This window comes from Lingula anatina, chromosome 8 (assembly GCF_051362555.1).
Source record: "Lingula anatina isolate TDL-2025a chromosome 8, LinAna3.0, whole genome shotgun sequence".
Lineage (NCBI taxonomy): Eukaryota > Metazoa > Brachiopoda > Lingulata > Lingulida > Lingulidae > Lingula > Lingula anatina.
The window spans coordinates 8,485,603-8,499,822 of record NC_141774.1 but is presented as its reverse complement, the minus strand read 5'-3'; the positions used below and the strand labels follow the sequence as shown (position 1 = coordinate 8,499,822).

At 34.8% G+C, this 14,220-nt stretch overlaps 2 protein-coding genes and 1 non-coding gene across 3 annotated transcripts; 2 read left to right on the top strand and 1 right to left on the bottom strand.

Moving 5' to 3' along the window:
* Positions 1–217: 217 nt before the first annotated feature.
* Positions 218–3,846, bottom strand: LOC106180955 (splicing factor 3B subunit 6). The gene is made up of 4 exons (XM_013565140.3): positions 3,649–3,846; positions 2,950–3,068; positions 1,741–1,879; positions 218–1,337 (listed from the first exon to the last, which is right to left on the bottom strand). Exons 1-4 carry the CDS (start codon positions 3,670–3,672, stop codon positions 1,239–1,241), a joined length of 381 nt encoding a protein of 126 aa, XP_013420594.1. The 5' UTR covers positions 3,673–3,846; the 3' UTR covers positions 218–1,238.
* Positions 2,434–2,548, top strand: LOC112042000 (U6atac minor spliceosomal RNA). Its single transcript, XR_002886410.1, has one exon. It is a non-coding gene; the product is annotated as a U6atac minor spliceosomal RNA (small nuclear RNA).
* A 3,178-nt stretch (positions 3,847–7,024) lies between the features above and the next one.
* Positions 7,025–13,738, top strand: LOC106167811 (guanine nucleotide exchange factor VAV2). Its single transcript, XM_013546694.3, has 3 exons — positions 7,025–7,224; positions 12,135–12,274; positions 12,489–13,738. Exons 1-3 carry the CDS (start codon positions 7,191–7,193, stop codon positions 12,552–12,554), a joined length of 240 nt encoding a protein of 79 aa, XP_013402148.2. The 5' UTR covers positions 7,025–7,190; the 3' UTR covers positions 12,555–13,738.
* The last annotated feature ends 482 nt before the right edge of the window (positions 13,739–14,220 follow it).

Genomic DNA, 14,220 nt, shown 5'->3' with positions numbered 1-14,220 from the left:
TGAAGGAAAAGTTGGACTGAGAGAAAGAAATAATGAAATTTTGGAACACAAACCGTAATTTTCCAGTTAATAAATTTAATCCAAAGAAATAGTAATGGATAACATACAATCAATTTCTTTGAATTTACTTGTTTGTTGTCCATATGTGCCATCTTTGAAATCGGGATTTTGATAAAATAGATGTTAATTTGTCAAATTACTGAAAGAACAAATCAAGCCATTTAGCAATGCATATTTATTTCAAAATATTTAATATCTCTCAAATTACAAATACATTCAGTGATGTACATCAACTCGCCACAATCTGAAAACAAATTACCCCAGTGAAATTATTTTGGAAATTACAAGGCCTGTATTTACACCTGTACCTTTTCTGCAGCCCTTAAAAATATAAATTCTCCATCTGCCAGTTACTTCTTGATTTTTTTACATGATAAATCCATTCCACTTTCATTGCACAATGGGTTTTTCTGTTTTCATGTGCCTCCATTACATATTTTGAAATTTATTAAGAGTGCCTGTTGTCCTCACTTCCATCTTCAGCTTTTGCTTCTATATAATGCTAACTTAAAAGGCCTTTCCTCATGTAACAAAGTATCAGAAACATATCAGATGAAACATGGCCTCCACAATTGTTTCACAGCAGAACTTTGGAATGAAAAATTGATCTTCACTGCAAGCCATCCTTGAACCAAGATATCCATGTCAACTTAAATATTGCACCCGTTTAACAACAAGAAACAGCTATTTATTTTAAAAAGACAATGTTTCTGCCTTTACTGAACAGCTGCACATTAATTCTAAATTCATTAAACAGATCTTTTTTGTGTCTTAAAATAATTCTGAATCACTTTTAGACCCAAAATTCTTCAATGAAACCAGGTCAAACATTCTCCCTCCTTTCCAAAATCTTTAAAGAGTGATTATCTCCATGTACTTTGGGCCCTTAAAACGTCGAGCATGACAGTGTTCTGTACCACAACAGTTTGTGAGATTGACGAATTGATAGACTGGCCATTTTGTAAAAGAGTCACCTAAATGAACCACACTAGAAACATCCAGTTAAGCAGATAAATCATGACTGGTAAATTGGGGCTTGTGAAGGGGGGGGAAACCCCCTCACCCTTCGCCTAATAATTACCAGTCAATTTGGTGGGATACAGAAAATTGCACTGCTCAACATAAAAAAGGGCCTTATAAAGATCTTGATATTGTCTTACAGCAGTACACAGGATCTATCATTTTGACTTAGATAGATCTGGGGTACTTAGTCCGTATTTGGCTTTCATATTGTCCAAATCTTGTTGCTTTTTGTCTGTGTCTGTCTTCTTGAAAGCCTGTAAAATGAAACAATGCCTTTCTTCACAATTGGTGCCTACACTATTAATGGCAACAAAGCAAGCTTTTTTGCTGTATCATAATAGAATATCAATAAAATTATTGTTTTGATTTCAAGAAAACCCAAATTTCTGACTTAAAATAAGAATCATTAATCACATTAGTTTTCATATCCATTTTGTTTTTCTGTTTACATTTCATTTCAAATGCACTATCATTGCACATTATATAATAATTACAAAACACTTCTTAAAATAGATAAAAACTTCAAACTGTCAAAATCAATTAATTCTAAGTGACTCCTCAGTATTTCATCTTCCTTAAAAGATGAAACTTTTTTTCTTCTGTATCAAAACCCTAGCCCTCTGGCTGTCTGAATGCCAAGGCTGTGAAGGCCCTCACCTTTGTGGACTGGTAGTAGAGGACCACCAGGTATCTGTTACACACATTAAAGCCTGAGAGGTGATCACAGGCGTTCTTGGCATCGAATATGTCTTCATACACGACAAATGCTGTGCCTCTTGTCTCTGGCGTGTTGCCTCTAAAAAATAGAGAAGAATTGAAATTAAGTATGACAGCATTTCAGGAAGATGTGTTCACTGGTACACAGTACACTTAATTAATTTATAGTTAAGTTGTTTTTTTTTTAGCCCAAAATTGAAAATTTACTGAATTAAAATTACTCTGTGCACAAAATTAAAAATTAAACAGAAAAAAATTAATTTTGCAAATTTCTGCCTTTTATTTATCCTTTTGATTTTTTTTCATTAAGTATGTTCAATTAACTTTGTTAGACTGTATATTACAATGAAATTTGTGGAAAGCAGGGAGTATGGAAAAGACGAATTGTATTACAGGTCACAGGTATGAAAAGTGAAATTTTCAAATTAAGAAAATCTCAAAAAAATATTAACATAGAATCAAAATTTCATTACAACCTACAAATTCAAAATTTACATGACTATTAATTACATTGATGCTTCTCTAAATTTATAAGCATCTAAAATACATAAAATTTTCAAAATGACTCTACCACAGCCGAAAACAGTACTATACAACCCTCTATATATACCACAAGGCATTTCCATGCAAATTGTGTTGTATGAAAGGAGAGAAGGTTAGCACTCCCCTAGATAAGGACGGAAGAGGCCCTCGTGGCCTATAACAACACATAAGGCTTTGTCTCTTACTTTGAGACAACCCTATTTTTCAGACTCTAGTATCAACATACTAACATGACAAGATATCAGAATGGAATCTGTACAATCAATGAAATGGGTGTGTTTATTACCCCCTGTCTACTTAAAAGTACTTGTTTGTTCAAAAGACACATACAAGGCTACTTTTCCTATATTGAAACAACCTTACCTTTTAATTAACGGAGGGTATTTGATGCAGCAAATTAATATTTTACTTTTTAGGCAAAATTTGAAAACTAGATTGGTGTAATCAGCGCACTGGTTATAATATTCACTCCAAATATGTGTTCATTAAATGTAACTGTGTTAAAGTTGTTCAGATATCTACAAAATGAAACACAATAAACTACACGTTTCATTACCCATTTCTACCATTTTTCAAAATAAGTTTACCCTTCTGTTTCTAACTTACACCCTGATCTGTCTGATGGCCCCGTATTTCCCAAATATGTCGTACATCTCTTCTGCAGTTATCTTGTAGGGAAGGTTCCGCACATAGAGGATTCTGTTCACCTCAGGGGGGAGCCGCACCTGGAAAGGGAACATCAAAGGCATACATCAATTAGTAAGATGGATACATTGCTCACAAGCTCAAATATTATTATCAATGTAGTATGATAAGAATTCGTTTCTGTTTAAATTATTTGATGTCTGATTTAAAAGACATACAGAAAAAAGCACACACATTTATTAGAAAATAACTACTTGTGCCCTGACTGACGAAAAACGTGTGGCTGAACTCGATTGAATTGAGAGCAAAGTCGCATTAATCTGGTTCACACAAAACTGTTTTCTTTACATAACACCAGTTCAATATCGCTGCATAATCTTCAACTAATCAATTTTCAAGTGTCCAATGTTCATAAATAATTCAGGTTTTTCGGTCAACCTTATTGACATATCTCAATGTCTTGTATCATGCTTTGCCTTTATGAAGACTGGTTTGGAACAAGCGGTACTAATAACAACAGTATAAGAACCATGAAGAGAATCTGGGCTTAAGTTTTTTTATTTTTTAAAAGAAAAATAAATAAGATTAATAAGATTCCATACATTTATTGAAAAATCTGACAGATAGACTGTGCTTAAGCAATATCAAAGAGATACTCACGTTTGTTTTCCTTCCCATCGCCATCTTGACGTTTTTAGTATCGTAAAATCTCGCGTTGAAGAGAAGTAAAATGATAATCTCAATTTGGATTCAATCTATTATGTTCAATATACCACCATCTCCAATGTCAAAACTAAATCCTATTCGCGAATTTTATACCAGGCTTTACGCATATCGAAGTGTTTTAAAGAAAATTAAAAATGGTAAAGGTGTAATGAGCATAGGACTCAAACTACTGCGCATGCGCGAAAAGTACTTTCTCTACTTCTCTGGTTTGAAATAAACAAATGGTGAAATTGATAAAACCTGCCGGTGTTTACCGTCCTGTTGATTTGATTTAATTTGCTTTGTGGTGTTGTTTTGAGAAATTATATTGGAAATATTCTGTTGATTGTATGCATTAAAAAGCAAATCCATCGGACTTCCCTTACATTAACATTTAATTATTTTGTCTTTATTGTAAGGGGGGGTTCCCTTCGCATTTATAGTGTTGTGTGTGTGTGCGTGCGTGTGTGTGTGTGTGTGGCCCAAGGGGATTTTGGAACCACCCCTCCCCCACTCTTGATTAATAAAGACTGAAAATTATATTGCAAAATACATTAAAGGTAGCCTACATACGAACCGAGCATTGGTGAAGCGTGGATTCCTGGGCAGTAAAACATGTAGGCCTAAACCACTTCTATATAGGCCTACTAGTTACTTATATACGATTCAAATAAATTCAACATGCCAAGGGATAAACTGAATAGATCACTCAATCACCCATAAAATAGCTTAAGACTGCTCCTTTTAAAAAATTTTGGTCGTAATCGACATACAGCATAGAATGCTAGCAGAAAAATCCATTCAAACATCATTTTCGGGTAAAATTAAACAATGCGTTTTGGTCATTCTCTTAGTTATACTACTTGAAACTATATGCTGGCGTTTAGTTGGTTTTTGTGACAAAAAATTGACTTTGTATGCATCTTTAAAAACGTAGGAAGGTTAATTGCAGATAATGCTGCGAGGATATTGTAGGCCTGGGGCAAACTCGGCCAATATAAAATCTTTATCTTCTTATGATTTTGGAGCGCCTGTTCTAATTTTTGAAAGCGAGGCAATAGAACCAAGCAATACGATACAATTTGCAATCTCATAAAAATTGGTATTTTTAATAGAGGTCATAGCCAGGCATACATCAAAAGGCGACTCGTTTATTATTGTGATATTAAATAATAATTAATATAAAAGATAGGCTACGATATAATAGGTTCTTGTCTTCCGCCTATTTTTTAGCTTTATTGATCTTTTAAGTATTTGGATATTAAAAACACAAAAGCTGTATGGTTTCATATCGATCGAGGCACCATGTTGTAGGGGTCCATGTTCCTCCCTACCCAGGTTCTTCTAATATTTCCCTTGTCACTGATGCATGGGAGAAGGAATATAACCACAAACTCACATCTTCAGTTCCTTTATAAGGTCCAAACCTTCAGCATTTATTCACATTGCTTCAGTCTTGAATATTTATCATCCTCTGTAAAGGTATACCTGATAAGTAGAACTGATATAACTGATAAGTAGAAGCTCTCGATCACTTGTTATCTGTTGCATTGCAATTAGTATTTAAATGAGTTGCTGCCACTGTGGCATGCAGATAGATTTCCTGTAGATAGTGTGCATAAATGATGACGGTTTGGACCTAATAAAGGGGCTTGTGAAAATATGCTGCCTGATTATATCATTATGATACGTAAATGAGTGAGGTTATTACATGCCTTCAGTGGACCTTATAACTTCTTGACCTAAACAACGTATTGTTCGTGTGCTGGTGAATTGCTGACGTCACGTGTGATATAGGGCCTATATGAAATCAAGATTGATTTGGCAATACCTAAATCTAGAACCTAAATCTATGGAAATAGTGCCATCATAAACTTGAAAAAATATTAAAAAAGAAGAAATATTACGATTACATTTAAGGATGTTTTAAAAACGTCTTCTGGAAACATAACAGTCTAAAACATTTTCTGAAATGTAAATCCTAAAAATTGTTTTAACAAGGTTAAAAACTGTACAAAATTGTTTGCAAAATTAAGATAACTTTTATGAAAACATTCGAATGGCTGAAAAGAATTTTTGTTTTTTCTGATTTTGTCCACATTTTTTCATGTTGTAACATGTGTCAAAAAGATGTTTGGTCTATCTTTGGTTTGGCCTTTGCCCTTGCTTTGATATCTGCTTTTGCTGAGAAGCTTTTTTAAAATATATATATGAACAGGGGAGGATCCAGAGATATTTTCTGATAGTCTTCCAAATTATCTTTGTTACCATCCTCCATTTTTGAACGTCTTCCGACCGATTGAACATTTCTCATTCATCATATTTTGATATAGCAATGAGAAATATTACCTTAAAACAGAGTTTGATCTTTACAGTAAATTAACTATAGCTAAATGAGGGTACTGGTTTGTAAATACACTTAATATAAAAAAATTTCAAAGGTTGCTAACTTTTACCAAGATTGCTTGAAATCATATTTTGAAAACAGTACAGAGCAATTTTAATAACTTTTGTTTTTAATCCTTTCACTCCGAGCCTCCTTAGAGGTTAGTTAATATAACATCAAGAAAAAAGCTTTTTTCTGAGGATAATACCGTTTCTTTATCTGTAAAATATGAGAACAAGTTGATTTGATACTGCAATGATTACAAAAAACATGACAAGCTCATGTGCAATGGACAGGAAATGACTAGTTTTAAATTGGTGGACAAAAAATGATCATAAAATATGCATGATCTCAAAAAGTCTCAATTTGAATGGAAAAACATTTAAATTACATTTAATTGCGACTTTGCCTGTATCAATAAATATTTCTTAACTTAAAATCCCTATTTTTTAAATATATCCCTGAAGTTGGCATTGAAGTCAACTGAAAATTCTATAAAGATTTTCTTGAATATAAAAAATTTGTGGACTCGCAAGGCTACCCAGGTATGTTGGTTAATAGTTCTCTCTGTCTTAATTGTTTAAGGATCCGGTTGCTGTCTTACGTTTACCGCAGTAAACTACTTCGGCAAGGCAGGCCAAAATATTCTTTACATAAAGTAAAGAAAAATGCATAAGTACAGTAGTAGCTAAACACAATTATTTATACCTGACACTAACAGATAAACTTGAACCAAAGGACAAAATTTGAACAATGTGATCTAGGTTCTTATAACTGCTGAGGTAGGGCCTACTTGTTGTATCTTGAGAACAATAACCACGTAAGGTGTGATATATATCTATACAGGGGGATCGCTACGGTACAGTGCCTCCAAATTGCTTAATAGAACCTGAGAACAATGGCCAGGTATGCAGAATGACCAGTGCGACTCGACGGATTATTCACGGACTGCTACACCCGCGTTAATAATACGTCAGGACGGTTTATTCACGTGAGGCTTGTGATATTTGGTGACATCACCACCGTGGAAAGTGAATTTCGAAGGTGACCAGACAAAATCCTTTGAAGAAAACTTGTACTGCGCTCTCAACGTAGGAACTTGACAGTCGCAATGGACTCCACAAGAGGACCAGTAGTCGAGCAAGGTAAAAACACCTACACTTATTCATTTTTAATCATTTCATCCCTTCAAAATTGTAATGTTATGCCAGGGGTATGAAATTCGTATGAATTTGAAGACGGACAGCAGGGCTGGTCACTTTTCAAAAATGCCAGCCCTGACCTAAAGTAGCCAGTCCTAATTTTTTTGAAGATTACCTGATTAAACCAAGGCTTCGTTCACATGCAATGTCTATTTTCTATTTTCTATTTTCGGTATGTCTTATGATCACGGTCTGTGCACTGAATATCCCGCCGCGTAATTACTGGCAGCGCGAGCCAGTTACTTATAGTAACTTATAGTAACTGGCTCGCGCTGCCAGTAATTACGCCGCGGGATATTCAGTGCACAGACCGTGATCATAAGACATACCGAAAATAGAAAATAGAAAATAGAAAATAGACATTGCATGTGAACGAAGCCCAAATTGCAGGCAAGCACGATACGAAAACAAGGACTCTTAGTCTCAAAGTGAATTCATTCAAGTAGATTCTTCACTGTCAGCATCTGAAACGTTATGCTCTGAACCCAAATCGGAAAAGTCTGATTCACTGTGACTGTCATAATCAGACTCTCGGTTGCATGACCCGCCTGTTACAAACGCTCCATAGGCATACTTATGAAATCTATCTGATTGTTTCCTAGAACACAATGGTGCAAATAAACTTCGACAGGTCTTGCCAAAAAGTTACTCGTTTTTTACTGTCAGTCTCATCACAAAATAATCAAGAAAATTCAGTTTTCCATAATGGCAAAACTGACCTTTTCCTTTTGCAGGGCTAGACACTAACTTTTATGAGCACCTGTCCCATGTAATGTATTTATTACCAAGATATTCAGTCAAGTGACCCCGGAAAATACAGAGGATTTAATTTCAGATAAAAAGTCGGTTTTTCATACTTGTGAACTCCTGAAGATGCATATAAGACTGATTTTACAGACTTAACATGGTTCAATCAAGGCTTTTCCCAGGGTTTGGGGTACATGGTCCACTTTTTGTACATCTGCAATTTGATAACAGATTCACATGAAGTTTGACCAAGCCAAAAAAAAAAAAAAAAAAAAAAAAAAGTGAGTGGAAGGTGGGGGAGGGGGGGGGGCAGTGATTTATTATTTTATTAAGATATTAAAATTTTATAATATTTGAATAAATTTCATTAAAAATTTAAGAATATTCATTGTATAATAGTTTACATTTATACTTATATAAATCTCACTAATATGAAAGATTTTATGTACAGACACAGAGGTGTCTGAACAAAAATTACCTTTCACCACCGAGAACAAGATGTGGACAAAATCGTTTTACCCTTTGGCTTTAAACTTACAGAACTGATGAATATTTATAATACGCAGGACAAGTTAAAAAATCAGCATGATCAGGCCATTATTATGGAAATAATGCTGTTTTTTTTCACTTTTTTCAGCATATATGCAACACCGATAACACAATAAGCAAAAAACCGTTTTACCTTAAAACTTACAGAACTTATGAATATTCACAATACACAGTTTAAGTTCGAAAATCAGAATGATCGGATCACTTTTATAAAAATTTTTATAAAATTTTTTCAGTATATATGTAAGATGGTCCGGGGGGGGGGGGGGGGGATGGGGGGAATCCGGCCGTATACTAGGAACGGGGCGTCTTCACTCAACAAACTCAACTTTGACTTTACACAGATTTGTTTCTGCTACCTAATAAATGTACAGAGGAGCCAAGCTTAACTTCTACAAGGTGAATGATAACCTTCTTGCTCCAGAGCTAACCCTGTACTGACTTCTTCAGAGCACCCTTGACCTTAAAATCTCTTGGGAGGAGGGTGACTGACTGAGGACCTGCCTGGTTTCTATTGGCCAAGTTACCTGTTATCCAGCAGTATCTATCTAATTAATTTAGCAGAGAATATGTACAATTTATATGATAACGAAATACATGCAGGATATACACAATAAAATACAGACAAAGGCAGCTACATATAGTAATTTACAGTCCCCATAAAACAAAGAGTGCATTCCCAGAGATTTAGATCGGTCCATCCGGATCGACCTAACTCCCTGGGGGTTCACGCTAAATTGCAGTCAACCGAGCGCGCATGACAGTTAATTACTCCCTTACAGCTTTTAGTAGGCGGGACAGGCGCTTAAGCTGGCCAAGCTGACAGTAATCTAGTCAGACTCCCCACAGGGATAGATCGATCTAAAATCTGTGGGAATGGGGTCAAAGGCAAGGTAGATACAAAGTGATTTACAAGGTCTCCATAAAACAATAATAAGGCATATACATAGTGATTTACATCTGACACTGGTTTCTTTAGATAAGATGGAGTCACAAGATATACTGGCCATTGTCATAGTATAGGTTACGTATTTAATTAAAGCCTCACAAGGTATCTCCCTTCCACATGAGCAAACCAATTAGAATTTGAACTGAGTGTCCCACTGGCTGTAATGTAATGGGCTCTGCTTTTATATGACCATTAAAGGAAAAAAAAAACATGTCACCCTTTTTAAACTTAAAGGAAAGAAACATAGAACTAAAATACAGCCTGAGTTGGAAAATCAGTCTAATTGGCTTCTTTTCTAGTTGTACATTTTTGTGAAAGTTTATCTTTCACATATTGGCATTTTCAATGTGGGACATAATTCCCATGGGCATGAAGTCTATAGTGGTAATAAAATTTTCTTAATCTCCATGTCCATTAATAGTGAATAATTTAAAAAATTATGATATTTATACAGTTAATCATTATGTAATATTGCATCAAAATTGACAAAAACAAAATAAATAAAAAAATAAAAAACTATTTAGTGCACTGCCACAATAAATGTTATGAAAAGAAAACTGTGTTACACCAGCGTAGGCGCTGGCAGTACACATGGTTTTAGTCCCGTCCAGATCGTTCCACCGGCTCCGCCAGCTCTGCCGCCATGTCGCCGTTACTGCTTCTCCTCCTAGACTACAAGGGCCTGCGTACCCATATCTTGGATTTAGGTCAACTGTAATCCCATCTCGCTCCACGTAAAATTTGGGCTTCGTCCTAGCTGGAGTCTAGGTGAAACACTCACTGCAATGCAGCCTTGTCCAAAATTGGCAAAATTAAATACTAATTATCTACCATACCGAAGGAGTTATGGAAAAAATTTCAATAGACGGCTACCCGCAAGTCATATGTGGAGATTTAAAATATGCCCTCGGATTTGATCTTTGGCCTTTATTTCCTTTGAAAAAAAAAGGATTTTTTACGAAAAAAAAATATTTGCGCTATAATTCAGAAACTACACAGACCTTACCTATAATATCATTGGCAGTTGTTACGCATCAGGCCATCTATATCCCTGTGAGTTTATGGGTCAATGGTGCATTTCCACGGGAGCAGTGGCCATTAGATGCCGAAACAGAAAACTCTATCTAATTACGGAACCTTTAATGCTAGAGACACCTTTTTTGCACTTAATAGAGCATGTAAACCCCAACGCTATAGGTGGTCTCCGTTTTTTTTATTTTTTGTTTTCCATACGGTTTTTGAGTGATGCTGTATCAAAAAGTACATTGTGCTATACGGTAATATGCTTAAAATTTTGAACGTCTGGAAAAGATAAAATAACATAAGGCTTGGCAAGGCAGACAACTTCTGGTCAAAACTTTGCAACATTTAAGTCCTTTATATCTCCAAAACTAGCAGAGAAAGGCCCATACAGTTCTTATTGAGGTTGAAAACAAAGTTATATACTAGAAATCTGTGTTCTTAAAACTGACATTTGACCTACCTTTCACCATAAACTGAACATTGCAACTTTTTTTTATCCCTTATACATGTATCTCCAAATCTGGAATGGAAACGCCCATAGTTACTATTGAACTTGAATAGGAAGTCGCATACTGGCAATCGAACTGTGACTTTAAAATTGACATTTGACCTAATTTTTACCATGAACTAAGCTTTGCAATTTTTTTCAGTGCTTATACCTTCAAAACCGACAAAGATATGCCCATACCTACTAATGAATTTGAAAAGGAAGACATATACTGACAATCTGTGTCGTAAGAATTGGCAACTTTTTGATGCTTATACCTTTAAAACTGGCATAGATATGGCAATAATTACTATTGAACTTGAACAGGAAGTCATATACTGACAGTCTGTGACCTTAAAATTGACCTTTGACCTACTTTCACATGAACTGAACTTTGCAAGTTTTCCGTCCCTTGTGTCTCCAAAACTGGCAGAAACATGCCCATAGTTACTATTGAACTTGAATAGGAAGTAATATGTTGACAATCTGTGACCTCATAGTTGACCTTTGGCCTACCTTTGAACCAAACTTTGGAACTTTGCATGTCTTATATTTCCAAAACTGACAGAGATATTCTCATAGTTACTTTAAAGTTGAATAGGAAGATATATACTGGCAATCTAACTGTGACCTTCAAATTGACCTTGACCTTCTTTTTGCCATGAATCGCACTTCACAAATTTCGATTTAAACTTTCTCTTCCACATGATTTTGTTTTAAATTGTAATTTTCAATAAAAGTATTTAAAACTCTAGACTGCATTTTGTAGATCTTGTCAAGCCCAACACTAGAGGTGATGTCCTTTTTTGCTTTAACATACAAATGCGCTTACTCTAGCTGGTGGTACAATACCCGGAGGTGATATTGCCTCTCTAATCCTCTAGTTGGCCATGAACTATCTGTTGTTCATGATTAAAATGCACTGTTGATTGACTGCATTATTTATTATTGCATCAAAATTGACAAAATGACCTATTTTCTGCATCTTTATTTTCTAATTTTTTTTTTGTCTGTACATTTGACAGCTTTGCTGCCTTGTTTTCTGCATACTTATGCAGCACTTATCTTTATTTATTTATCTATTCCTTATTCTGCCAGACTTGGGTTATGCCGTGGCCATATTTGAGTACGCTGCAACAGAAACCAATCAAATTTCCCTTACTGAAGGGGACAGGATCAAGATTGTCAGTAAGCAGGCAAAAAGCAGAGGCTGGTGGAAAGGTGAATTAAGAGGAAAGGTATGCTGGATAAACTTCCCCTTTACCTGTTAAACTTTAAAATGTTTCTAGTGTTTGTGTGTGTGTGTGTGTGTGTGTGTGTGTGTGTAAAAAGGCGACTTAATTGGAAAGAAAAAGTTGTCACAAACAAATTTAAATTGTAACTCAGTTGATTATTTTTTCATTTAATAAGTGATTGGTGAAAAGATTTCATAACTTTGTTGTCTGACTTCAGACTGGGTACTTCCCGTGTGACTATGTAAAAGAGGAAAAAGGTGCGACTGATGGAAACAGTGCTTAGTTCACCGAGGTAGAATTCTGTCAAAGCCCCAGCATCACAACAGCCAATCAGCAAAGAGAACATTTCACCTCATGCAGATCATGGAAATCATAGATGAGAAATTCAGTTTTCAATGTCAAGAGGTTTTCTTTTAATTGTCAAATCACATTTGCAGCCAAAAAGCAGCTTGTATTAAAGCAAGTAAAAGATAAATATGTGTGATATATATTAATGTGATATTTCATATAATACAAACATTGATTAAAAAAACGAATAAGTTTTTCTAAATGAAAGTTTGAAGATCAGATTTTTTAACGAAAGTGCCAGTGCCCTAGAAATAATAAGTTGTTAAACCCAGAGTTGAGTACTTCTGAATGTATCTTAATGTGGTAATTTTTTTATTCATTTTATTTGGCACAGAAGAATGTGTGGTTGCCGTACAATTTTGTGTAGCTTTTCTATTGTAATGACTGGTCTACACCTCTAATTTATAATACACATACGCACACATATTCTAAATTGTATCTCTGGACTTACAATATTAAAACTTAGACAAAATCATATCTGGAAGTGTAACAATGGTCATTAGCTCTTTGATATGATGTTGACAACCTCATGTTTTCCTGAGGCTTACAAAGGTACAAAAAAGTGATGTTCTTTCTTTTTCTTGCCGATTTCATGTGAATACTCTACCTTTTGCTGATGAATGTTGTGGTGTGTTTAAGAAGCGGAAGGAAAATGCAGAAAAAGAAATAATTCAACAAATGAGTTGCAGTTGGCATTTCTTGGTACATGGACGTTTTGTGCAAAATTTAGAACTGTATTAAAACGGTTCATAAGAAGCTTGCACACGAAACGTGGGAAATAATACTTAGATTTTAGCACAAGCATTCAAAACATTTGGCTTGAACAGAAAAGTTCATAGTCACATTATAGTCACATTATCACTGTATCAAACTCTTCCACTATGACAATTGTAAGAAAACGTTTGCGTGTGGCAATGGCAATCAAAAGCACTTGAATTTGTAGTCAGAAAGACTTGAATTGGGATAAATTGGAGGAAAATTTCAATGAAAAACAAGAAAAAAACAACATTGAATTTAGTAATTATAATTTCCATTACAGTAATGATCGGGTTTATAGTGCAAATGTATTAGATATTAACAAGTTTCTTCAAGGTGATTAAACATGCTATTTCTATGGTATCTTTACTGCCTGATTCATTCATTTTGTGTTCTTCGGCTAACTTTGACACAGTGTCTTCCCTGCCTAACTTTTAGTCATGATATTTACTTCCCTAACTTTAACATCTCCATTGCTTGGAAGGTTTTCATGTTTGTCTGGTGTACTTTGTGTTGACAACTGTGGACAACAATTTCCTAATGTAGACACACTAACATCAGTGTCACCATACCTAAGCATGCGTTTCCTTAAAATAAATATTGCTTTTGTTGCTTGATCAGCCAAATATTTTTGTGTTTTTGTCCAAACACCTTTTGTTGTTAATGTTACATCCAGGTATTTATATTGTGATTTAGTTTCATTCTTTTCCCTGTATATTTCCACTTTTCATACTTTACTAAATATCCACCTTTTCTAAACACAATGAATATTGTTTTCGACATATTAAGGGGTGGATGTACCCAAATACGCCAAAAAATCATCGTTTTGGTTTTTTTTTTATGTC